At 43.9% G+C, this 27,695-nt stretch overlaps 2 protein-coding genes across 12 annotated transcripts in view; both read left to right on the forward strand.

Annotated features, from left to right (window-relative positions):
* PTPRF (protein tyrosine phosphatase receptor type F) overlaps positions 1–27,583 on the forward strand; it is a 965,824-nt gene extending 938,241 nt beyond the window's left edge. For 7 of the 11 annotated variants that reach the window (XM_063427667.1, XM_063427666.1, XM_063427669.1 and 4 more), the window contains 21 exons: positions 1,564–1,681; positions 6,281–6,859; positions 6,951–7,048; positions 9,400–9,653; positions 9,748–9,835; positions 10,340–10,546; positions 11,033–11,187; positions 13,676–13,791; positions 15,274–15,306; positions 16,357–16,454; positions 16,543–16,666; positions 16,781–16,956; positions 17,168–17,287; positions 19,528–19,682; positions 20,229–20,514; positions 20,648–20,826; positions 21,560–21,686; positions 22,844–22,969; positions 23,743–23,897; positions 25,567–25,702; positions 26,022–27,583. In XM_063427667.1, coding sequence (XP_063283737.1) covers positions 1,564–1,681; positions 6,281–6,859; positions 6,951–7,048; positions 9,400–9,653; positions 9,748–9,835; positions 10,340–10,546; positions 11,033–11,187; positions 13,676–13,791; positions 15,274–15,306; positions 16,357–16,454; positions 16,543–16,666; positions 16,781–16,956; positions 17,168–17,287; positions 19,528–19,682; positions 20,229–20,514; positions 20,648–20,826; positions 21,560–21,686; positions 22,844–22,969; positions 23,743–23,897; positions 25,567–25,702; positions 26,022–26,090 — 3,399 coding nt within the window. In that variant the 3' untranslated portion in view covers positions 26,091–27,583. The remainder of the gene's footprint in view (positions 1–1,563; positions 1,682–6,280; positions 6,860–6,950; positions 7,049–9,399; positions 9,654–9,747; positions 9,836–10,339; positions 10,547–11,032; positions 11,188–13,675; positions 13,792–15,273; positions 15,307–16,356; positions 16,455–16,542; positions 16,667–16,780; positions 16,957–17,167; positions 17,288–19,527; positions 19,683–20,228; positions 20,515–20,647; positions 20,827–21,559; positions 21,687–22,843; positions 22,970–23,742; positions 23,898–25,566; positions 25,703–26,021) is intronic. The other 4 variants (XM_063427670.1, XM_063427673.1, XM_063427677.1 and 1 more) reach the window with 1 other exon arrangement.
* The window catches only part of KDM4A (lysine demethylase 4A), a 374,420-nt gene that overhangs the window by 292,796 nt on the left and 53,929 nt on the right, over positions 1–27,695 (forward strand). The window lies entirely within an intron of this gene.

The following is a 27,695-nucleotide window of genomic DNA, read 5'->3' on the forward strand; positions in this document are numbered from 1 at the left end:
TGAGTTTGAGTATAAATTGGATAACCACTCATCCATACTCAAAGTGTGAGCGGGTTACTTTGTACCTCACTATGGCAGTGAGCGCGAGTGTGTTGCCCGCTCTCTTTCTCTCTTTGGCTGTGACTGTGAGTGTGTTGCCCTCTCTCTTTCTCTCTCTGGCTGTGAGTGTGAGTCGGTTACTTTGTATCTCACCATGGCAATGAGCGTGAGTGTGTTGCCCTCCTTATCTCTCTCTCAGGCACTGAGTGTGAGTGTGTTGCCCTCTCTCGCTGTGTGTGTGTGTGTGTTGCCCTCTCTCTCTCTCTGGGTGTGAGTGCGTTGCCCTGTCTCTCTCTCTCTGTGAATGTGTTGCCCTCTCTCACCCTCTCTCTGGCTGTGAGTGTGTTGCCCCGTCTCTTTCTTTCTGACTGTGAGTGTGTTGCCCTTTCTCTCTCTCTGGCTGTGAGTGTGAGTCGGTTACTTTGTATCTCACCATGGCAGTGAGTGTGTTGCCCTCTCTCTCTCTCTACCTGCGGGTGTTTCCTCCCCCCGCCCCTCTCTCTGGCTGTGAGTGTGTTGCCCTCTCTCTCTCTCTCTCTCTCTCTCTCTGGCTGTGAGTGTGTTGCCCTCTCTCTCTCTCTCTCTCTCTCTCTCTCTGGCTGTGAGTGTGTGTCCCTCTCTCTCTCTCTGGCAGTGAGTGTGAGTGTGTTGCCCTCTCTCTCTCTCTCTCTCTCTCTCTGGCTGTGAGTGTGTTGCCCTCTCTCTCTCTCTCTCTCTCTCTCTCTCTCTGGCTGTGAGTGTGTTGCCCTGTCTCTCTCTCTCTGGCAGTGAGTGTGAGTGTGTTGCTCTCTCTCTCTCTCTCTCTTTCTCTCTCTGGCTGTGAGTGTGTTGCCCTGTCTCTCTCTCTCTGGCTGTGAGTGTGTTGCCCTGTCTCTCTCTCTCTCTGGCTGTGAGTGTGTTGCCTCTCTCTCTCTCTCTCTCTCTCTCTCTCTCTCTCTCTCTCTCTCTCTCTCTGGGTGTGAGTGTGCCATGTTGCTTGGTGTGGTGGGCTCTATCTGGGTAGCCGGTTGGCTCTGTTCGGTGCTGATGAGGGATATTTGCCGCTTGCCTTGCCACACGCAGAGCGCTTTTCCTGTTTGCTGGTCTTTTTGGAGTGGATAATCAGGGAATAAAATGCTATAAATTAACATGCAGCAATGATTGGCATGAAGCATGATTGGTTTCCATTTCACTCTTTCTGAGGTTAATTCATTTCCCTGGCTCTCACATTGTCCATAGTTACACACACAATATCACAGGGACAGTGCCATTTCCATGTGTTGAGGTGCCCCGCATATAGCTCTCGGAGATCTCCATTGATAATTATCCTGCACAGCCCTGCATCCTTATAACGCTCTCTTTAACACAAGTGATTTGCAGAGCACCAAGCCACTTATCCCCTCAGAGTGACATTCTAACCTTTGCAAGTCTGTATCTAAACGCACATTTTCACTATCCATTGTGTGTTCTTCCAGCTCCCCCTTCTGTACACACATGGCACTGCAGGCAATGATTGCAAATTCTGATTTTTTTTTTTGTCCTTAGGACGCTGTAATCACCGGTCTTTCTCCAGAAACCACATATTCCATCACCGTAGCTGCCTACACAACAAAGGGAGACGGTGCAAGGAGCAAACCCAAGATTGTGAGCACCACGGGAGCAGGTATGTTCCCCAAAGAGAAGGACAGACAGACATTGTTAAACAGCTGCGTGTGCGTTAGTGAAAGATAAACCTGTTACTTCCATTAATCACCGTATAACTGTAACTCTTACTATGTCAATGTGTGTATGCCGTGTCCGGATCTGCCAGTCTGATACATTATTGTTGGGGCTGCCATCTTGGAATTATTTCAATCAGCGATTCACAAAATGTAGATCCTCAGATGTTTTAAAACTACAGCTTCCATGATGCTTTGTCATTCTAAAGGCATGCAAAGCATCGTGGGAGTTGTAGTTGTACAACATCTGGGGATCTACCGTTTGGGCACCCCTGATTTAAATGAAAGACCCACCCCCATTTATTAGCCCCCACCCATCTTTGGGGAAGAAGTTGGTCTGTTACGGCAGTTTAAGGATATAAAATGAGGAGGGCCCCTGTGCAATAACAAAACAGTCACAGATTGGCATAAGGCAGCGTTTTGCAGTTATAGTAACTGTGATGACTCCAGTACAATGGCTGCACTGCTAGAAAATTCAACAATAATAATAAATGCAGGAAGGTTTGGAACTTTGACTTAAAGGTAGGCAGACAATGTAACAGAGCAGCAGGAAATGCTAGCAGAATGCTTGGTTGTATAGGGAGAGGTATTAGCAGTAGAAAGAGGGAAGTGCTCGTGCCATTGTACAGAACACTGGTGAGACCTCACTTGGAGTACTGTACGCAGTACTGGAGACCGTATCTTCAGAAGGATATTGATACCTTAGAGAGAGTTCAGAGAAGGGCTACTAAACTGGTTCATGGATTGCAGGATAAAACTTACCAGGAAAGGTTAAAGGATCTTAACATGTATAGCTTGGAGGAAAGACGAGACAGGGGCAGGGCCGGACTGGGTATGAAAACCAGCCCTGGAAAAAAGTACATACCAGCCCCATAGCATTGCGGAGTCATCAGAATTCAGCTTAACAGACCATTAAAATGCGGACGCATATAACGCCGTAACAGCGTTAAAGGGACACTATAGTCACCCAGACCATTTCAGCTCAGTGGACCCTCAGGTTTTAACCCTTCACATGTAAACATAGCAATTTCAGAGAAACTGCTACATTTACATTTGCGGTTAATCCAGCCTCTAGTGGCTGTCTTCCGGACAGACACTAGAGGCGCATCTGCGACGCTGGAGGCACATTTCACCTCCATCGCGCAGAGTGTCCATAGGAAAGAATTGAGAAATGCTTTCCTATGGACACTTTGAATGCGCGCGCGGCCATGCGCATTCAGCTCCAGTGACGTCGGACGGGGGAGCTCGCGTCAGACAGGGAGGAGAGGTCACCAGCGCCGAGGGAGCCTGGCGCTGGATTAAGGTAAGTAACTGAAGGAATTTTAACCCCTTCAGCGCCACGGGAGGGGGACCCTGAGGGTGTGGGCACCCTCAGAGCACTAAAGTGTCAGGAAAACCGCTTTGTTTTCCTGACACTATAGTGATCCTTTAAGAGTTTAAGGGGTTATTTTGGCCTGGGGAAGCCAAATGGTTATACACCTATGCTCTAAACCAGGAATAGACATCCTTTGCCACTCCAGATGTTGTGGACTACACCTCCCATGATGCTTTGCAAGCCTTAATGGAGATGTAGTCAAAAAACAAAGGGAGTGTTGAAGGTTACCTACCCCTGCACTAAACCAAAAATATATAATACAGTTCCTACCCCATAACTATAATATTTAATGCTATAATATTTAATGCTCTCATCCAACCCCCTTCCCTCCACAGTTCCTAATAAATATATTACAAATATAATTCCCTCACCCCTGTAGCCCCCTCTATTTACATTTCCTTCTACACACACACACATATATATATATATATATATATATATATATATATAAAATATTAATTGGGCCACAAATATAAATGTAAAAAATATAATTATTGCCTCATCTCAAATTCCCAAGTCAGATCTTTCCCGTCCCCCTCTCCCCCCTATCTAATACACTGCTGACCCCCCCCCCTAATATACTGCTGTCATCCCCCTCCTCTAATATACTGATGTCACCCCCCTCCTCTAATATACTGCTGACCCCTCCCTCCCCAATACACAGTTGACCCCCCTCCCCTAATACATTACTGCCCCCCCTTTTTCCCCTCCCCAATACATTACTGCCCCCCCTTCTTCCCCTCCCCAATACATTACTGCCCCCCCTCCCCAATACATTACTGCCCCCCCTCCCCAATACATTACTGCCCTCCTTCCCCCCCTCTCCAATACATTACTGCCCTCCCCATTACATTACTGCCCCCCTCCTTCCCCTCCCCAATACATTACTACCCTCCTTCCCCAATACATTACTGCCCTCCCCTTCCCCAATACATTACTGCCCCCCTCCCTTAAATACATTACTGCCCCCCCTCCCTTAAATACATTACTGCCCCCCCTCCCTTAAATACATTACTGCCCCCCCTCCCTTAAATACATTACTGCCCCCCCTCCCTTAAATACATTACTGCCCCCCCTCCCTTAAATACATTACTGCCCCCCCTCCCTTAAATACATTACTGCCCCCCCTCCCTTAAATACATTACTGCCCCCCCTCCCTTAAATACATTACTGCCCCCCCTCCCCTAAATACATTACTCCCCTCCCCAAAACATTACTGACCCCCCTTCCCCTCCCAATACATTACTGCCCCCCTCCCCAATACATTACTGACCTCCCCTCCCCAATACATTACTGACCCCCCTCCCCAATACATTACTGACCCCCTCCCCTCCCCAATACATTAATGACCACCCCCTCCCCAATACATTAATGACCACCCCCCAATACATTAATGACCACCCCATCCCCTCCCCCATACATTACTGACCCCCCTCCCCTCCCCATACATTAATGACCCCCCCTCCCCTCCCCCATACATTACTGACCCCCCTCCCCTCCCCAATATATTAATGACCACCCCCCTCCCCAATATATTAATGACCACCCCCCTCCCCTCCCCAATATATTAATGACCACCCCCCTCCCCTCCCCAATATATTAATGACCACCCCCTCCCCAATACATTAATGACCACCCCCCCTCCCTAATACATTAATGACCACCCCCCCTCCCTAATACATTAATGACCACCCCCCCTCCCCTCCCCTATACATTAATGACCCCCCTCCCCATACATTACTGACCCCCCTCCCTTCCATTAATGACCCCCCTCCCCATACATTAATGACCCCCCTCCTCTCCCCCATACATTAATGACCCCCCTCCCCACCCCAATACATTAATGACCACCCCCTCCCCAATACATTAATGACCACCCCCTCCCCAATACATTAATGACCACCCCCCAATATATTAATGACCACCCCCCCTCCCCAATATATTAATGACCACCCCCCTCCCCTATACATTAATGACCACCCTCCTCCCCAATACATTAATGACCACCCCCTCCCTAATACATTAATGACCACCTCCCCTCCCCAATACATTAATGACCCCCCCCTCCCCTCTCCAATACATTAATTAATTAATTAATTAGGTCCCCCAACCCCTTTATTCTTACCTTTACAAGTTCCAACAGCTCAGGGAAAAAAGGCCGCGATGCAGTTTCAGTAGAGCCGCCGCCGCGCAGCCGCCGGATGTGACGTCATGTCGTCATTTGCCGCTGACATCCGGCGGCTGACAGGAAGCAGCAGCGGCCGGCTCAGGTGTGGCTGCGGCCGCGCGGTTGTGGCTGCGGCCGCGCGGCCGCATAGGGTAACAGAAATGTTAAAGCGGCCCCAGGGCAGCCAAATGTTAAAGCGGCCCCAGGGCTGGCGGCCTACCGGGAAATTTCCCGGTATCCCGGTAGGCCAGTCCGGCCCTGGACAGGGGGGATATGATAGAAACATTTAAATACATAAAGGGAATCCACACAGTAAAGGAGGAGACTATATTTAAAAGAAGAAAAACTACCACAACAAGAGGAAATAGTCTTAAATTAGAGGGGCAAAGGTTTAAAAATAATATCCGGAAGTTTTACTTTACTGAGAGGGTAGTGGATGCATGGAATAGCCTTCCAGCTGAAGTGGTAGAGGTTAACACAGTAAAGGAGTTTAAGCATGCGTGGGATAGGCATAAGGCTATCCTAACTATAAGATAAGGCCATGGAGTAAGGAAAGTATTTAGAAAATTGGGCAGACTAGATGGGCCGAATGGTTCTTATCTGCCGTCACATTCTATGTTTCTAAGTTCCTCACAGTGAGATGTAGGGATGTCGTGAGGTGCTGAGCACATTACACCTGCCAAATGATGGGTGCCTGAGAAACAGTGCTTCTCGTTAACAAATGGATAGAGTGGGGACTAAATGTCTAAATTCAGTTAGTAACTCGATCACCAGTTGTGTGACCTTTAACTAGCTCAATATTCAGTGGTATCTGAATCAGTCTAAGATCTTTAAATCATATTGAGAGGACTCTGTAACCGTTTATATTAATAGTATCTGGCTTTATTCTATCTAATTGTGTGGTTTGAGTATCCTTTGTTAAACGTCCGTAGAGCTTGATGACTGTCATATATATATTTATGTGATATTTATGTTTATATATTGTTTTCCTCTGTATTCCAGTACCTGGTAAACCCACCATGATGATTAGCACCACCTCTGCGAACACGGCATTGATCCAGTGGCACCCACCCAGAGAGATGGTTGGAGAGCTGTTGGGCTATCGGTTGCAATACAAGCGAGTGGATGAGGAGAGACCCACCACTATGGATTTTGGCAAAAATGATCATCACTACACGGTGACTGGCCTCCACAAAGGTGCCAGCTACATCTTCAAGCTTTCAGCAAAAAACCGGGCTGGAGCTGGGGAGGAGTATGAAAAAGAAATCTCCACTCCTGAGGACGCTCCCAGTGGGTTTCCTCAGAACCTGCAAGTTGTTGGGCTCACCACGTCGACCACAGAAGTGTCTTGGGATCCACCAATCTTACAAGAGCGCAACGGGAAGATCACCAACTACACCGTTGTGTATCGAGATATCAACAGTCAGCAGGACCTGACCAACATAACCCGGGATACACATATCATGCTGGTCAACTTGAAGCCAGACACCACCTACGACATCAAGGTCCGGGCTACGACAAATAAGGGGCCTGGGCCACTCAGCCCAAGCATCCAGTCTCGTACCATGCCTGTTGACCAAGGTAAGTTACACAATGTATTAACGGGGAGGAATTTTGAATAGTAAACTGTATAGAATACAGGATCAATAAAATCCAAATCATCTGTTTGCAGTGTTTGCCAAGAATTTTAGAGTGAATGCTGTGATGAAAACCTCTGTTTTGCTGAGCTGGGAAGTTCCCGATTCCTACAAATCAGCTGTGCCTTTCAAGGTCAGTGTGCGGTTCTGTTTAATATGTCTCTACGTCAGTTGTCTGTATAGGACTTTCAGCAGAGCTTTGTAACATCAGCTGGGTACAAAGCCGTTGTCTACATCAAACTGTGTTCCAAGCACTTTGAACACCTGCATGTAATTCAGCTTCGAGCTCCTTTTTATTTGGAAATTGAATCCGTTTAACCATTACAATGACCAGCCAGACATAGCCAGCTTCTGGAAACAGCGTCTGCATTGTGGCTTTTAGAAGAGATTGCTGATTAATATTATTATTGGTAGAAGAGTCGGCATATTGTGCTTGGTGACAATATGAAGCTGCTCAGACATGGCTATAAACGTTTGTACATTGTAAGGGACATTTAAAGCTCAAAATCCACCATATTTTATTATTACAGCTCATTGTATTATAACTCCTTATTCTGTTATTTATTATTACAGCTCTGTGAATTATTACAGCTCTGTGAATTATTACAGCTCTGTGTATTATTACAGCTCATTGTACCATTACAGCTCATTGTATTATTACAGCTCATTGTACCATTACAGCTCATTGTATTATTACAGCTCATTGTACCATTACAGCTCATTGTACCATTACAGCTCATTGTACCATTACAGCTCATTGTACCATTACAGCTCATTGTACCATTACAGCTCATTGTATTATTACAGCTCATTGTATTACAGCTCATTGTATTATTACAGCCCTGTGTATTATTACAGCCCTGTGTATTATTACAGCCCTGTGTATTATTACAGCTCATTGTATTATTACAGCTCATTGTATTATTACAGCTCTGTGTATTATTACAGCTCATTGTATTATTACAGCTCATTGTATTATTACAGCTCATTGTATTATTACAGCTCATTGTATTATTACAGCTCTGTGTATTATTACAGCTCTGTGTATTATTACAGCTCTGTGTATTATTACAGCTCATTCTACCATTACAGCTCATTCTACCATTACAGCTCATTCTACCATTACAGCTCATTCTACCATTACAGCTCATTCTACCATTACAGCTCATTGTATTATTACAGCGTTGTGTATTATTACAGCTTATTGTATCATTACAGCTTATTTTATGATTTCAGTTTATTGTCTTTTTACAGCTTATTGTATTAGTATAGCTGATTATATAATTACAGCTTAATGTACCGTGACAAATCATGGTACTATTACAGCTCGATGTAGTTGTTATAGATTCTTCAGACACTTTCTCTGCAACATACTGTAATAATGCAATGAGTTTTAATAATACTCAGAGCTGTAATAATGCAATAATCTGTAATAATGCAATAATCTGTAATAATGCAATAATCTGTAATAATGCAATAATCTGTAATAATACAATGAGCTGTAATAATACAATGAGCTGTAATAATGCAATAATCTGTAATAATGCAATAATCTGTAATAATGCAATGAGCTGTAATAATACAATGAGCTGTAATAATACAATGAGCTGTACTAATACAATGAGCTGTACTAATGCAATGAGCTGTAATAATGCAATAATCTGTAATAATGCAATGAGCTGTAATAATGCAATAATCTGTAATAATACAATGAGCTGTAATAATACAATGAGCTGTAATAATGCAATAATCTGTAATAATGCAATGAGCTGTAATACAATGAGCTGTAATAATGCAATGAGCTATAATAATGCAATGAGCTGTACTAATACAATGAGCTGTACGGATACAATGAGCTATAATAATACAATGAGCTGTACTAATACAATGAGCTGTACTAATACAATAATCTGTAATAATGCAATGAGCTATAATACAATGAGCTGTAATAATACAATGAGCTGTACTAATACAATGAGCTGTAATGATACAATGAGCTGTAATGATACAATGAGCTGTACTAATACAATGAACAGTAATGATAAATTGAGATATAATGATACAATAAGTTGTAATAATACAATAATATTCAGTGGTTATGGTGCTTAGCATGTCCCTTTGACATACGTGGGGGAGATTATAGAGCTGTTCAGGGAGGTGAGATGGGTGGAAGGTCGTAGGCAGAGGATTATTTAATTGAAAAGACTTTCTTTAAAGATTGGATTAATGTATGTGAAAACCGCCTTTCTATTAACACACCCTAATATATCTCCAGCCACTCGTTTGATATTAAAATCCTAGCAGTTCTATTGGTGTAAAGTGATAATCCAAACACAGAAGGGGGGCATAGCAAACATTGCTCTTCCATTATTAGAGTTAACCCAATTCTGGCAGGTTGCCCGCTAAGCGGGTGCCAGGTGTTTGTGATTTGATAACAGTTGTTGCGCCCACGCATTTAGCTGGTCTTGGTGTTGGCTGTTTCAGATATTATACAATGATCAGCATGTGGAGGTGGATGGACAATCAATGCGCAAACTCATCAGCAACCTAGAGCCGGACACAGACTATTCCTTTGTGTTGATGAACAGGGGTAGCAGTGCTGGGGGTCTGCAGCACCGCGTGTCTATTCGCACAGCCCCCGACGTATTGCAGAACAAACCCTCATCTGTCAGCAAATACATGGAGGATGGCAAATTCACCTTGCAACTGCCTCGTGTCCAGACCTCTTCCCCAGTCAGGTGGGTCCTTTACTCCTCATAGGCAAACTTCTCTAGTTTCAGAAAAACATGCAGTGGAAATTCTCTATAAAGCAGGTCCTCTCTGTATCTGCAGGTGGTATTATATTGTCGTAGTCCCACTGGACAGCACCAGTGGCCTGAGCTCTCGCTGGCAAAGCCCCAAGGAACTGGAGTTAGAACAGGTAAGCTGAGTAACCCTGATTCCATCCACAGGCTGTTTGGCTGCTTTGTAGGTCCAGGTTTCTAAATCAGTTGTGTCCTCAACATATGTTTGCAGGCATTGTATCTGAGTGGCTGAGTTAGGAAGTAAGTGCTTGGATCTGCTATAGTGCAAAAGGTGCACTGAACCTGATTGTGAGCACTCAGCTCTGCTGAGTGGACCCAAGATGAGTCTACACTAAATTCAAGGGCAGAGGACTTTGTGCTTCCAAGAAACTTTCTGTAACAAAGCATGATCTCCCCACGGGATAACCAGTTAGTTCACCTGTTGGTTACTCCACTGCCCCCGCAGGAGGGAAAACCCAAGAATCCCTCACATCATGTAGTGTTAGTGCCACGTGTGTTATCCATGTTTATATCACCTTTAGAAACTGGGAGCTTTAATATTCCGAATTATAATTCAGTTTTCAGTAAAGACACCAATTCCATGTCCTCATGTAACTAATGGCTTTTTTTGTTTGATCTAGATACTCGATGCCATTAACCAGGGATCACATCGCCAGAGAAGACAAGCAATCAGAAACAAGCCATATATTGCAGCTCGACTCAACACCCTCCCAGAATCCTTCACTCTGGGCGACAATAGGGATTACAATGGATTCCTTAACAAGCCTTTGACTGCAGAGCTAAGCTACTCCTGCTTTGTTCTGGCTGCGTTAGAAGATGGCGACACGGTGAGGGACAACGAGTTAGATCTTCTTTATTCGTGCTGGGCTCGGTTAAACAATGTTTTCCAGAATGTAAAGTGATTGTTGCTGACCGTCCAATCCTCTCTGGTAACCTGAGGAGTGAGCAACATGGCGGCTCCCAGAATCCTAATAGGATTGCGGTGAAGCACGTCTTATTAAGTAGCAGGAGACACTGCTTAATTTACAGAGAATCAGTGGCAGGTTTATTTTTATAAGTATAAAGATTTAACCTGGAGCGGATGTGACATCACATGTGTGGATTCATGGCAGCGCAATGGTTGATATCATAGCTTCCCTAGGTTTAGCACCTTCCAGCTTCACACATTATTTTGGAGAGTGTTGCTTGGGTACTGCAAGTGAAGAGTCGGAGTAGACTTGGCGTGTGCTGAACTGATATCTCAGCTGTTTCTGGTGATTTATCCTCCAATCAGAAAGCCACTAACCTGACGCCAATCTTTATTATTCCTCTAGAAGAAGTATGCAGCCAGTCCATACTCTGATGAGATTGTGGTGGAAGTGTCCTCTGCCAAGCAGCAAGAGGAACCCGAAATGTTGTGGGTGATGGGCCCTGTCCTTGCTGTCATTCTAATCATTATCATAGTCATTGCCATACTACTGTTCAAAAGGTAAGTGATCGCACTTGCATTCTACAGCTCATTATAATTAGTATTATAAATCCAGTGTAGCAGCTTGCTGTGATAGAAGCCATCCTTTATGGTGGTTGGTAGCTGATGGGGGTAGAGAAAAAAAGCACATTTAAGACCAGAACGTAGTTTATTCTGCAGGTTTTTCTCTCACCTTAACTCCACTGGGGTAGTAAGTAATTCCTAACTTTTCCAAATATTTCTAAAGCTGCCACACTGAGCATTGCATTTAGATTCTTGTGAGATGAATTGTCACTTTTCTGAATTTAGCACAACCAATTAGCTAAGTGAAAGTTATCAAATCATTGTGCTATTTTTTTAGTTTGTTATAGTTTTATATATTTGAATGTGCATGCTTTGCCGGGCAGCCCTGGACACTGAGCCTTGCAGTTTTGTACACACGGTGCATGCGCGCTTATGCCACTTCTGAGGAACACGCATCTGTACATTATATTCTCCTTTCTGTTACCACTAAACGCCTGTCTGTCTCCTTCTCTCTCCCACTTTTATTTCCTTTATTCTGTCAATCTGGATTCACAGTAAACAGGAAAGGTAGGAGCTTCTTCTTTTTGTTTCAACTATTTTGTCTGAGAGTATGCACTCATGGCGATCAGAATTACATTTACACCGACAATGCACTTTAACAGCGTAGTGGCACACTAACGGCACCAAAACAACTTTATTTTAATTAAGAAATTTTAGTGTATATATGATGCCTGTGCAGTCTCACTGCCCAATTCTCTGCTGTTTAGTAGTTACATCACTTTGTTTATACAGCCCTAGTCACACCTCCCTGCATGAGACTTACACGGCCTTCCTAAACACTTCCTGTAAAGATACATCTAATGTTTACACTTCCTTTATTGCAAATACTGTTTAATACAGAATGTATCTCCTGCACTGTTAATAGCTTGCTAGACCCTGCAGGAGCCCCCTGTGTGTAATGAAAGTTTAATTTACAGAGAAGGAGATAAATACTTCTAACGGAAGTTAAAATTAAACCATTATTTTCATGCAGGCTGTGTCAGTCACAGCCAGGGAAGTTGTGTGGCTAGGGCTGCATAAACAGAAACAACGTGATTTAACTCCTAAATGGCAGAGAATTGAGCAGTGAGACTGCAGGGGTATGATCTATACACCAAAACTGCTTCATTAAGCTAAAGTTGTTTTGATGACAATAGTGTCTCTTTAATCAAGGATGGTTTTCCTTGGGACTTGCTCTGGATCATGGGACATGTCGTTCAGAAAACTCTGGGTTCATCCTTGGTTAATACATGAAGCAACAAAGCACACCTCAGGCCTATGAGTCCTAAAACTATGAACCTGCTGGGTTTGCAGGTGTGAGTGTAAATGTGTTGGGTATGTGTATGTGTGTGAACATGTTGGTTTAAGGAGCCGCATTTCCTTCCTTGGTTGGTGAAAGCCCTTGAGTCGTGACATATGGGAAGAAGTAAAAATACCCATAATGCAATGCTTCAGCATTTTCCCACCTCTGCAGCCTCTCCTCTAGGACTTTCAGTTTTGTTAGCACCTCCCAGGAGGGAGCTGTGAGTGAAGTAAGAAGCTTTTGTATTTTTTTAGAAGCCTGTAGTTGAGGATTCTGTCCCTAGCGAGAGACACCCGATCCCCTACTAAGTCCTACATGCTGCACATTCTGAAGGTGACAAGATCCACCCTCCGAGGTGTTAAGATGCTTTCCCACACTAATGAAACACTGACTTTTTAAAGGTATGGAGTTATGTCTCCTCTTCTGCTTTTCTGAGGATCCAAAGTCTTGGGTTCTACCTGAATGTGTTTGTGAGCCCAAAGAAGGAGGGTACATGTGTTACATCTTGGACCTCTAGTCCCTCAACATGTTCCTCAGATTTCTCACTTTGAATATGGAGATCCTACAGTGTTTCCTACCTTCTGTGCAGGAGAGCCACAGATCATATCATATTCTGACTCATTCAGATCTCTAGTTCCTGCAGTTTGCTGTTCACGATCAGCACTACCAGTTTATCTCCTTTACTTTTTGACTGGCATGGGCTCCCACTGTTTTCATCTAAGTTTTTGGTGTCCTGATGGCTGAAGCACATACTTTGTGTACTGTACCTAGATAATATACTGGTTCACATGCCCTCTTACGACCTGGAAGTTAACGCACTTGGACATCCTGGCGTAACATTTTCAAATGTTATCATTTTGATATTTTTGTATCCGTTGATAAACCTTTTGGGAGGAAGGCTTGTGCTTTAACTGCCCTACTCACATTGTCCTCCCTGCTTTTACTTCTTCTCTGCTTGACTGTGCATAGAACTGAGGATTCTAAACTACGAGCTAGAGTGGAAGAAGCATGCTGAAGCATTGCATGATGGTTGTTTTAGTTGGAAGGGACTTTACCCCATATGTCATGACTTGTAGGCTCTCAGCATCTGGTGAGAAATTAATTTGTCAGGTGAGACAAAAAATTTTGTTTTATCATTCACAGAAAAAGAACTAGCTCCCCGTCTGGCAAGGATGACCAGTCCATAGGCCTGAAGGACTCTCTCCTGGCGCATTCTTCAGATCCGGTGGAAATGCGCCGTCTCAACTATCAGACTCCAGGTAAATAACCTGCCGTTTTCATCTCCAAACACTATCCAGCCCTCCCTGTTATTCTCCTTGTGTCTTGCAGTACCTTTTGAAGTTCATATGAGAGTCCTACAAGACTTATCGAAGGCCTTGTGTAGATCTTGCATGGCTTATTGAAGGCCGTGTCTATGTTGTGTAAGATTAACTGAAGGCTGCACAGGGTTCTTCATGTATGTATTAAACGGTGCACTGAGGGCCATTATGGGGGTTATGTAGGTCTTGCAATACTTATTAAAGGCCATGTGGCCCATGGAAGGCTTATTGAAGGTTGCATGTAGAATTTGAAGGATTCATTAAATGCCGGGGTTCAGGGTTAGGGGGGACCGGTGCAAAGCTGAATGTATTGACCAACAGAGAAAATCATGTATAATGCAGGTCTGCAAGTTACTTGAAAGGGATTTGGTAGGGTTTGGGGACATCTCTCTAGTTTTGTGTTAAACCTATACGGCTGCAGTCATGAAGAAGTTTAAGTAGAAACCGTCACACACCTCTCTGCCTGCCTCTTTCCTTTCTTTCCATGTCACTTTCTTCTAGTGAAACTTTCCCCTTTTGTCTGAATCCTTTTTTATTTATTTGTTTGTTTATTATGATTTCATTTTTTTAGTATCTGGAAGATGATGGCCCTAAATAGACATTCCACGCTGGGTAGGAATAACAATGATATTGTCATTTATTCACAATCATTGGTCAGCTAGAATTCAGCAAAACAGCTCGGAGTTTTGGGTTACACCACCAGTCTCCAAACACGATACAGCGCCCCCTTGTGAATTCCACTCGGCTGGAGCTAAACTCACTGCAATGAACCCATCCGGATGCCATCTGCTCACTGAAGCTCAGATTGTGCTTAGTAGGGTTCTAGATTCCATAGCGGAACTTGGTGAAGTTTGTCCCAAGCAGTACCCAGTGCATAAGTGGCTTATCCGTTAATAACACCAAAAGCCCAAATGAACCTAAAAAGGTTCTGTTCAGCAAAATTCAAACAGAGCACTTAGTGTGCTAGCCATGTAGAAAGGGTCATTAGGCCGTGGTAATATCTGGCCATTATGGGCCATTGGGGAACGTGTTAATTGAGAAGGTGAAATAACTTTCATTAGAGTAACTTTCAGGAATTAACCATATTCTTCTAATTCTACACCTTATATGATAAATAGTCCTTTAGCAAAAACAAACCATGTGTATTCACAAGTTACCGACTGAGATCGCGTAATGTTGTTAGAGAGGCTGAGATCATTCATTCACAGGACATTCACCGCAGACAATGGGGCCGCCATGAGCTTCAAATGTCAAGAGGCGCAATATTGTAAAGGGTCATTGAACCACACCAGACATCTTAAATTAACCCTTTAACTAGCAGTTATATGCAACAATTGGAAGGTTAATAGGACCGTTATCCCAGAGGCCCGTACCAGCCCCTCTAACCGCTTTTCTGTTCTTTGCTCCTCTTTTTCCTTGCAGGTTCCAGTGTCCCCAGTTACCCGAATATCTCAAGTTAGTTTGATCAGCTACTACTTCCATCTAGAGAAGTTACCACAATCCCTCACAGCTCACTCATTAATTCCTCTCACTCTGTGCCCCCGAACCCTGACCCTCGCTGCACTATGATTTCTAACTTCCCACCCTGCGCTGAACTCTGGCTTTTCTCCTGCCTTTTCCATGTCACGCTTCCCCTTGTGTTGTTTCTCCCGTCCAGCTCTGACTTTGCTTTTATTTCCTCTCTTTCTGCTGACCGTGTTGGCCTTCTTTGTAGGCATGTTGTGTTGCTTACTCAGGAGAACAGAGCTAGTGAAAGCATAGCAGGGGAGGGCAGAAGACAGGGCACTCGCTTTACCAACACATGGACAGAGAGGTCACATTCCCACACCTCACTAGACGTAGTCAGCAGTGTGACCTACAGGTCCCTCCCGAAACACCTGTGCCTCCTAAAATGAATGTTTGAATGCTCTTTCACACATGCAGTGACTGGGAGACAGAGGAAAACAAATCCCTTTCCCATATTCTCTCAGCCCTGAACCAACATACCTGCATACTCTTTGTCGCGGTTCTCATCTTCCTAAAAGTATTTCTTCCTGCCCATCCCTCTTCCCTTGTTTATGCTTAATCTCATAACAGCATCACTCTCATAAGTCTGGCTTAAATTTCTCCTCCTCCACCAGTCACATCTTCATCCAGCCACCATCTCTGTGCAACCTTCATCCAAGCATCTAATCTTTTTGTTAGTCTTGTCATTTTTTTAGTCTTTTTCTTTTGTCTCCCCCCCCTCCTACCCCCACCAAATCTGTAAAGATTAACGGCATCAGAACCATCTGCAGTGCAGATGTACCAGGCTCTGCAGGTCTGCATACTCTCATGCAGAGCATGCTTGGCTGCCATATTGAGGCACATTTGCTGCTTCTCTCTGGGGTGTACCAGCATGTTGTTTGTGTGCAGACCAATGTGTCCACTCATTCCACTGCACTCTCCATCCTCACCAATGGCCTCAGAGTGTCCTGGAATTATGAGACATGGGAGTGATCACATATGTTCATGTTCTGCTCTTAGGTATGAGGGATCATCCTCCTATTCCGATCTGTGACCTTGCAGACAACATTGATCGACTGAAGGCCAATGATGGCCTGAAGTTCTCCCAAGAGTATGAGGTAAGTCCAAAGGTTCCCTTTGTCCTCGTGATGGTTAGTATGCACTGGATATTCTTTCCTCTGTGTGTGACACTTGTTGTTGTTTTAGTCTATTGATCCAGGTCAGCAGTTCACCTGGGAGAATTCCAACCTAGAAGTTAATAAACCAAAGAATCGTTATGCAAATGTTATCGCATATGACCACTCCCGTGTTATTCTTACTTCGGTGGATGGTAAGTGATCCCAATGCTCGTCAAGACTGTAGCTCCTAGACTTCTCATACATTGCCAGCTAGTGCATTTTCATATATACTGCCTTCCTAAAACTCTCTTTCCTTTATTTTGCAGGTGTTCCTGGAAGCGATTACATCAATGCCAACTACATCGACGGCTACAGGAAGCAGAATGCATACATTGCAACGCAAGGCCCACTGCCGGAAACACTCAGTGATTTCTGGCGGATGGTTTGGGAGCAGAGGACCAACACGATTGTCATGATGACACGACTTGAAGAAAAATCCAGGGTAAGACAGGAAACATGGGTAATGGTGACTCTAGTCTTAGAATCGAGTACATTTCTTTATATCTAGAACTTAATTGGTCTGTAGGTAGGAGTACGTGCAGCTGTACCTACCTAAACCAGACCAAAAAAATGTTTTGTTTAGTGATAGTATTCCTGCAGTTGCCCCATATTACAGTATAGTGTAATATCTCTCCATTCTCTTTAATTTACAGGTGAAATGTGACCAGTACTGGCCAAGTCGTGGCTCTGAGACATACGGTATGATTCAAGTCACACTACTGGACACTGTAGAGCTGGCCACCTATACTGTGAGGACATTTGCCCTCTACAAGGTGAGATATCCTCTAAAAGACTGTGTTGAGGGAGTCATCTGCAGCAAGTGTCATGTGTATATTCAATTCCAACATCTGAAGAGCTACATTTTGGTGACCCTTGATCATAGAGTTAATCCAATAAGACACCAAGCTAAAATTCTGTTCACACCTGCTTAGCCTGGACATAGAGGGCTGATATGGTCTTCAGCCATTAGGGATGCACCGAAATTTTTGGCCGAAAATGGGCCTATCCCATTTCGGACGAACATGGGGGCACATCAGCAGAAAATTACCAGGGATTCGCAATTCCTATCGCACGACGCCCGAGACATGCAGTTTTGGGCACTGGGCAGGTAGTTATTTGATCTTTTTAGCCCTGCTGCGGGCTAGTAGCAGAGTGCCTTAGGGCAGAGTGACTTGTCATATCTTCAGTCCATGACCGAAGACCCAACATCGGGAGTGGGCCGGCGGCCTGCCATGCGTGCTGCCCGGTGCGAGTCCCTTGCCATCTGCCCGGGGAGAGAGCCAGTACAGCCTGCAGCTCCACCGGGTGTGAGCTGCAGATTGTGCTGCATCTCGTGATCTCTGGCCAATCAGAGCACTGCCGCGGGTTACCACTGCAACACTCTGACTTCTGGATATCTCGAGATACAGCACAGTCTGCAGCCCACCGGACCACCAGGGAGCCAGGACATTGTCACCCCTTCCCTCAGTAACTGTCACCCCTTCCCACAGTCACTGTCACCAGTCACCACCTCCCTCTGTCACCAGTCACCCACTCACTCTGTCACCAGTCACCCCCTCCCTCAGTCACTCTGCCACCAGTCACCCACTCACTCTGCCACCAATCACCCCGCACTATGTGCCCTACACACCTATCATACCCCACACTACGTGCCCTTTACACACTACATCCCTAGCCCACCCACACTATGTGCCTTACACACTCTACATAACCTACAAGCATACAAACTACATCCCAATCCCACACAACATTCCCTACACACACTTCATAACCTACACACTACATCTTTATACTGCACCACACCATGTTCCATACACACACTACATAACCTACACACACTTAGAAACAAAAAATTGTGATGGCAGATAAGAACATTCGGCCCATCTTTCATTAGTCCCTGGCCTTATCTTATAATTAGGATAGCCTTATGCCTATCCCACGCTTGCTTAAACTCCTTTACTGTGTTAACCTCTACCACTTCAGCTGGAAGGCTATTCCATGCATCCACTACCCTCTCAGTAAAGTAATACTTCCTGATATTATTTTTAAATCTTTGCCCCTCTAATTTAAGACTAAAATACACCACATCCCTTTCCCACACCTATCTATATTTCATACACACACTACATAACCTACACAAATCATTTGGGTCAAAGTCATTTTCGTTTTTGGCCAAGGGCATCCTGAATTTTCGGTTTCTGCCCAGAATTTTCATTTCGGTGCATCCCTGTCAGCCATATACATTTTGGTGAGCTGTGTTATGACCCCATTTGTGTGGAATTTAGCAGATCCAAGTTTAACATAGTTATTAGGGTACTTTTAAGAGCCCAAATGTTGCGGGTTCCTCCAGAGGTCCATTGATGAGTACAGGAAAGCTACAGCCAATGAAAACTCGATTTAATGGCTAATTATCTTCCTGTCCTTTACATACTCAGGAGTGAACTTACAAGGTCCTCCGTGTCCTTCTCCTGAGGCCCGGCGGTCCTATAAGGTGGCTTTGCACAGTGACAGAGCGGAGACACAGATTGTATCCATTATGCAGAGAGAGAAATAAAGGGGGGACTCAGTGCAGTAAAAGACAAGCAAATTAAGAGCGTAATGTTTTAATTTAATTTTCAATTATAATATAATTTTACGGTGCGCTGAGCATAATGAGAGAGACAATAAACGCAGATAGTGGTGTTGGGTGGAACTAGATTCAGGATACCTATTGCATGAAATTGATGTTTTTTTAGTGTTTCAGGTTCCTTGCTGCGACTGTGAAAAGTAATTATGCTTGTTTTATTTAACCCTTCCATGCCAGGAAACAAACAATGTGAGGATGTTTCTGTGCTAGTTATCTCCGGATAGATAACGGGGGATTGTTCTTTGAGCCTTGTGTTTTAGTCATTAAATGAAAAGGCCAAGATCCTGTGTAAGAAGCTCCGGATAGACGTATCGTCTGCTGAGTGTTCTCCATTCCTCGTTAATGCCTTGTAGAAAGAAAAGTCTGACTCCTTTTTCCTTTACACAGAATGGATCCAGCGAAAAGCGAGAGATTCGTCAGTTCCAGTTCATGGCGTGGCCAGATCATGGTGTCCCCGAGTACCCCACTCCAATCCTCGCCTTTCTACGCAGAGTCAAAGCCTGCAATCCTTCTGATGCAGGTCCGATGGTTGTGCACTGCAGGTAAACATTCGATCACCCTCCGTAGTACGCACACTGAAACAAAATGTATGTTTATACATAAACACTATGTTACTTCATATCAGTGGCTTTATATCTCCTGCGTCTCTGTTGCCCCCTCTCACTCCTCCCTTTAATAAACCCACAGTATACTGTCCCTCCCCAGAGTTCTCGATTTTTATTCTGTTAATATCTGCGAACAAAGTGTGATTGGTTTGTACAGTCATTTGATCCAGTATACGTTCTATCAGTAAACATAATACAGAAAAATATATATACATCTAAAAAAATAACTTATTATATCTCGGCGTTCTCTGATTTCAGTGTTGGGGAGCCGTGTAAATGCACAGAATTGGCTGAGTAATTGAAATATAAAATCTTATTTAAACAATAACATAGAATTTCTGGAAAATAACTTCACATATCTCTAAGAGGCTTCTGGACATGAATCTACGGGAAACCGGGGCATATAGCATTGGATGTATATGAATATATGGGATGTTTCTCTTTGTGCTTAATACATGTTTTCACGTGTTCTTGTTGTAACAGCGCTGGTGTCGGTAGAACGGGCTGTTTTGTTGTAATCGATGCCATGCTTGAACGAGTTAAACTGGAGAAAACTGTGGATGTTTATGGTCACGTGACTTGCATGCGTTCTCAGCGCAATTATATGGTGCAAACCGAGGACCAGTATATCTTTATCCATGAGGCTTTGCTGGAAGCTGTGATGTGTGGTAACACGGAAGTCCCAGCCCGCAGCCTCTATGCACATATCCAGAAACTGTCTCAGGTTCCTCCAGGGGAGAGTGTCACCTCCATGGAGTTAGAATTCAAGGTAAGTGATGCCTATGCCAACTTTTCCGTACACCTTTTGCTGTTTTCGTTTCGCTGTCAATTACATTAGCTGTAGAATAGTTGTACAAGTAAAACTTACCATGCCAGTGAGCTTACCACATTCCTTCTTCCAGCTTCTAGCTAACTCTAAAGCTCATACATCACGATTCATCAGTGCCAATCTCCCGTGCAACAAGTTCAAAAACCGACTGGTGAACATCATGCCGTACGAGCTGAGCCGTGTCTGTCTGCAGCCTATCCGTGGAGTTGAAGGTTCAGACTACATCAATGCCAGTTTCATTGATGGCTACAGGTACAATGCCAAGCGTGTTTACTGGAAGCCACTGTGTAAATTAGGCACATAGGAGACTTACAGGACCCAATTTCAGCCCTGACCCAACATAGGCCATCTTACTCAGCACAGATCACACGATTGACGTACATGAAGCTGTAAACTATACAAAAGACGGGCATCCATGAAGAGCTTAGTACAAATACAAATACATTTATTTCAGCACCTATTCCACACGTCGATGCGTTTCATGTAAAAACTTTCTCAAGACCAACAAATGAAACGCATAGAACTTTGGAATATGATTTTACAACCCTACGGGGGAGAATAAATGTATTTTTATTTTAAGCTCTTCATGGATGTCCGTCTTTTCTGTTTTTCGCATTTATTGGGAGTGACCTTTCTTCAGGACGCTGGACACTGCTACCTTACATGCTGTCTGTATTCCGGACTGTGGTAGTAATGATTGTTTTCTAAGGAGAGCGGCGCCATTTAGGTTTAGGTCATGTTGTAAATGGGGATGAACCAGTATTTTGTGCTGCCAGGAATGCAGGGTACACATTATAGGTGTCTATGGGAGACAAATAAATTTACAGAAGTAGAGAAAGGCACACGAGAAGAAAAATAGTCCTGACACCATAAGAAGGAGAGGGGAAACCTAAATAATGGAGAACAACAGACAGACAAAGCATAGAGCATGTACACATTAGATCCTATTCCATACCGTCATCCTAATGCTGGGAACATTTTACAGACAACAGAAAGGTTACATTGCCACCCAGGGTCCGCTGGCAGAGACCACAGAGGATTTCTGGCGTATGCTATGGGAGCACAACTCCACTATTGTGGTGATGCTGACGAAACTACGAGAAATGGGACGGGTAAGAAATCAACTGCAATGTTTTCTGATTGCTATAGTGTTACTGTGATGTAATATTAGAATGCTGTGTGTTAATATGGTAAATATTTTAGAATGCTCTGTATTATTATGTTATTAATTTAGAATGTTATAATATTTGTTATTAATGTTCAATGCTATAGTGTTACGATGCTATAATGTTACGATGCTATAGTGTTACGATGCTATAATGTTAGAATACTATGTGTTATTATTTTGTAATATGTTAGAATGCTGTGAGCTAATATGTAATTATTTTAGAATGCTATAGTGTTACTATGTGATAATGTTAGAATGCTGTGTTAATGTTATTTTAGAATGCTATAGTGTTACTATGTGATAATGTTAGAATGCTGTGTTAATGTTATTTTAGAATGCTATAGTGTTGCTATGTGATAATGTTAGAATGCTGTGTTAATGTTATTTTAGAATGCTATAGTGTTACTATGTGATAATGTTAGAATGCTGTGTTAATGTTATTTTAGAATGCTATAGTGTTACTATGTGATAATGTTAGAATGCTGTGTTAATGTTATTTTAGAATGCTATAGTGTTACTATGTGATAATGTTAGAATGCTGTGTTAATGTTATTTTAGAATGCTATAGTGTTACTATGTGATAATGTTAGAATGCTGTGTTAATGTTATTTTAGAATGCTAGTGTTACTATGTGATAATGTTAGAATGCTGTGTTAATGTTATTTTAGAATGCTATAGTGTTACTATGTGATAATGTTAGAATGCTGTGTTAATGTTATTTTAGAATGCTATATAGTGTTACTATGTGATAATGTTAGAATGCTGTGTTAATGTTATTTTAGAATGCTATATAGTGTTACTATGTGATAATGTTAGAATGCTATAGTGTTACTATGTGATAATGTTAGAATGCTGTGTTAATGTTATTTTAGAATGCTATAGTGTTACTATGTGATAATGTTAGAATGCTGTGTTAATGTTATTGTATAATTGCTATAGTGTTCTAATTTTTTTATTTCCCAGATCTTGTAGTGCATCTTGTTATTCTGTTATCAAGCTCACTGTTAAGTGATTAGACGGTTTGGCAAGCTGCCTTATAGACGTTTTACGCTTTCTGTAATTATATATGAGTGCAGACTATTTTATTTATTTCCTGTACAGGAGAAATGCCATCAGTACTGGCCGGCAGAACGCTCAGCGCGATACCAGTATTTCGTGGTGGATCCAATGGCTGAATATAATATGCCGCAGTATATCCTGCGAGAGTTCAAAGTGACCGACGCCAGGGTGGGTCACGGTGTTATGTGTTTATTATACTTTTCCCATAATCATTCCTGCTACCCACCTTACCTACCACCACCTTACCCCCACACCACTCATCTAAATGTGTAAAATGGATGGACATTGGGTGCAACTCATAAAGAGTCATTTTGGGACAAAACTCTTAATGTGGAGCAGTCACCATAGAAACCGATGGAATCTTCCTGCTCTGATCTTAAAACTTTGTCATACCATGACTTTTCTTTCAGAACCCCACTATATCTGTGCATACAGGGTTGTTCATTAAACTGAACTAAAATTCTAAGTAAATTTCAAATTTCAGGTCAAACTAGTTGAAGTGGAAACATTCTCTAAGTTAGTTACGTTCTCATTTCAACTACTTTGGCCTTAAATTTTGAATTCTCACTTTAGTGCCATCAATTCTATGTCCAATTCACATATTGCCGTGAGATGTAGAAACCGTAGCGGCAGTGAAGTACAGAATGCAATAATTGGAACATACCCTGTACCAGCTGCTTCATGCCAGGAGTGGTGGTGCCCCAACAAACAAAATCTCACACACACTATTGCAACAATGCAGCAGAATAAAGACTTGTTTTAGGGAACAAACACACAGAGAATTACAATATTACAAGAATATTGTAAAGTGTGTAGCCCTGTGTCAGGCAGCTTACAGTGTAGCACTAGTGGTGTATAGATAATTGATTACACTGACATTATTCATTTCCTGGGCGTTTCTTCCTTGCTGTCTGTTTCACGTTTTCTCTCATGTTTTGCAGGACGGACAATCTCGGACGATCAGGCAGTTCCAGTTCACAGACTGGCCCGAGCAGGGAGTACCAAAAACTGGAGAAGGTTTCATAGACTTCATTGGACAAGTGCACAAAACCAAGGAGCAGTTTGGGCAGGATGGGCCAATCACCGTACACTGCAGGTACACTGCTGTCTGCAAAACATTAGCCGTAAAGGAGCCCTTCTAGCTGCCCCTCCCCATAACCTATTGTTACTAAGTACAATATAGTGCTAGTGTCGCTCCGAAAATGTATCGGAAAAAAAACATTCTCAAATGGCCCAAGCCACTTCACTGCACTCCATCACTGCACACAGAGCGGGCTGAAACCCCTCCCCCTGCACTCCATCACTGCACACAGAGCGGGCTGAAACCCCTCCCCCTGCACTCCATCACTGCACACAGAGCGGGCTGAAACCCCTCCCCCTGCACTCCATCACTGCACACAGAGCGGAATGAAACCCCTCCCCCTGCACTCCATCACTGCACACAGAGCGGGCTGAAACCCCTCCCCCTGCACTCCATCACTGCACTCAGAGCGGGCTGAAACCCTCCCCCTGCACTCCATCACTGCACTCAGAGCGGGCTGAAACCCCTCCCCCTGCACTCCATCACTGCAAACAGAGCGGGCTGAAACCCCTTCCCCTGCACTCCATCACTGCACACAAAGCGGGTTGAAACCCCTCCCCCTGCACTCCATCACTGCACACAGAGCGGAATGAAACCCCTCCCCCTGCACTCCATCACTGCACACAGAGCGGGCTGAAACCCCTCCCCCTGCACTCCATCACTGCACTCAGAGCGGGCTGAAACCCCTCCCCCTGCACTCCATCACTGCACACAGAGCGGGCTGAAACCCCTCCCCCTGCACTCCATCACTGCACACAGAGCGGGCTGAAACCCCTCCCCCTGCACTCCATCACTGCACACAGAGCGGGCTGAAACCCCTCCCCCTGCACTCCATCACTGCACACAGAGCGGGCTGTAACCCCTCCCCCTGCACTCCATCACTGCACACAGAGCGGGCTGAAACCCCTCCCCCTGCACTCCATCACTGCACACAGAGCGGGCTGAAACCCCTCCCCCTGCACTCCATCACTGCACACAGAGCGGGCTGAAACCCCTTCCCCTGCACTCCATCACTGCACACAGAGCGGGCTGAAACCCCTCCCCCTGCACTCCATCACTGCACACAGAGCGGGCTGAAACCCCTCCCCCTGCACTCCATCACTGCACACAGAGCGGAATGAAACCCCTCCCCCTGCACTCCATCACTGCACACAGAGCGGGCTGAAACCCCTCCCCCTGCACTCCATCACTGCACACAGAGCGGGCTGAAACCCCTTCCCCTGCACTCCATCACTGCACACAGAGCGGGCTGAAACCCCTCCCCCTGCACTCCATCACTGCACACAGAGCGGGCTGAAACCCCTCCCCCTGCACTCCATCACTGCACACAGAGCGGGCTGAAACCCCTCCCCCTGCACTCCATCACTGCACACAGAGCGGAATGAAACCCCTCCCCCTGCACTCCATCACTGCACACAGAGCGGGCTGAAACCCCTCCCCCTGCACTCCATCACTGCACACAGAGCGGAATGAGACCCCTCCCCCTGCATTCTATCACTGCGAGGCATTGTCCCCCCATGATAGGTTATACCTGCAGAAGGTTCTTGTGGTTTAGCCTTTAACCCCTTAAGGACCAAACTTCTGGAATAAAAGGGAATCATGACATGTCACACACGTCATGTGTCCTTAAGGGGTTAAATGGTTTTGATGATGTTATAGATGTTAATGAGCCTGTTCTCCTCAGTGCTGGTGTTGGTCGTACTGGAGTATTCATCACTCTCAGCATTGTGTTGGAGCGTATGAGGTACGAAGGGGTGGTCGACATGTTTCAGACTGTAAAGACCCTCAGAACGCAGCGGCCGGCCATGGTACAAACAGAGGTGAGATCGCCCTCTTATTCTGATTGTCTTAGTTCTGCCTGTGAGGGTATGGCTTTACTCTCCCTGGGGGATATCATGCAGTCTAGTGAGAAGCTGGTATCTCCTGATCATTACCTGCTGGGAATAATCGATCTATTTTATATGGAAAGTGTCTGATATCTCGTGCTGGGAATAATCGATCTATTTTATATTGAAAGTGTCTGATATCTCGCTTTAACCTTTGGAGGGCAGCCATTAAAGATATGATCCGGATGGCAATCTGTGCGCAGGTCAATAACGGGGTTCTAACTCTTTATTCTCTCTGACTCTTTCTTTCCAGGACCAGTATCAACTGTGCTATCGAGCCTCGTTGGAGTATCTGGGCAGCTTTGATCACTATGCAACATAACTAGCGCTTACCCTACAGGCAGAGCTGGGAAAGACGTGTGGGGGGATTGTGACACCAGAGCAGTCAGCCTGCGTCAGCTCCTTCGCTATGGCCGCTGTTCCCATCTCACCGAGGGCAAAAAAACAAGATAATGCAAAGCTTTTGCAAGACTTGCTTGGGATTTTAGCACAATTCATCCTTCTCCCCTTCCATTCAGGTCTTGCTTCAATGGCCCTTTCTATGGCACAGGTGAAATGGACTATGAGAATTTATATTTTTTTTTCTATTTTTAATCACTTTTTTTTTTAGAGGTTTTTGTTTTTTTTGTTGTTGTTCTTCAAGATTTCAGTACCCGGTTGCCTTGTCTCTCTAGGCAACTTCTCAGTTGTATTTTTTTTTAATCTTTTATGAAAAACATCTATGGCACAAAGGGAAAATAATATATATATATATATCAGAAAAAAACAGGATTCTGACTGTGAGTATCCCTTTCTTGCTGTGCTGTGCTCCCAGCTATGGTACGACCCCAGCAGAAATAAAAAAGCACACTACTTTAGGAGTCTGGGAACAATCTCTACAACGAAAGAACTATCTGACGAAAAAGATGTGCGAACTAATTGAACAAACTGAATATTCCGAATGAAGAAGCCACTTGTTTTGACAGGACTTTAGCTGGAGTATATCGCATTCATGCTACCCTTTGTGAACTCCCAGTAGCCCTCGATGGCTGGAATTTGGGTACATAACTATAAGCTTTAGCATAATAGGTGGAGACCGAGGGACCAAGATGACACATTGCCCTGTTTATTTTACTCATTGTTTTTTAAGTTTCATTTTTTAACTTTAGTTTTTATTTTCACTGTCCACGTCCGTATAGAGCCACTCGCCTGGCGCGAGGCTCAAACAAAAATTGAGGACCTCCTAAGGATGCTGAACACAAAAGAGTATATATTTGCTCAAAGTTTAGAAATATGTTTGAAGGTTATATTTTCTCTTTCCAAGTTATATTAGAGTTGGGAGGGGGGGGTTTATTTTGGAGAAAGCTTTTCTGGTGCCACAAAACCAATTTCCTGTAATCTAGAATTGATAACATACATTATAATGTTGATCCTCGGAACCTTCTACTAAACAAACGTGAAGAGAGAACTGTACGTAACAATGATAGTCTGTATTAACACAACTTCTTTTTAATGGAACCATAAAGAGTTGTTATCAAATAAAGGTGGTGGAGAACTAATTCAGTTATATTACAAAATGTATTTGGTGTGGAACCGGGAAGAACGTAGGGTATCTAATGTTGGATAAGGCGATCATTTTTACCTTGTGTATGCATTAGTGCTGTTAGGGGTTTGCTCTGTTGTATACAGTATGTTTTCTATTTGTTAATAAAAATAAGAAAGAAAAACTATTAAAAAAAAAATCAAGACAGAAACATACACAAGCGTCTACTAATACAGCATCTTTGACGAAAATTCTCGATGTTAATAAATTTGAATAATCAGGTTTCATACAAATTTGTCTAATGTTTTTGATGTCTTGGGATTTGGGTAAAGGAGGACACCAAACGAAAACGCTTCTCTAAATTATCCTTTGAAGGGTTTAGCTTTTAAACAGAACACGGTGCTT

Source organism: Pelobates fuscus, chromosome 7, assembly GCF_036172605.1.
Source record: "Pelobates fuscus isolate aPelFus1 chromosome 7, aPelFus1.pri, whole genome shotgun sequence".
Taxonomy (NCBI): Eukaryota; Metazoa; Chordata; class Amphibia; order Anura; family Pelobatidae; genus Pelobates; species Pelobates fuscus.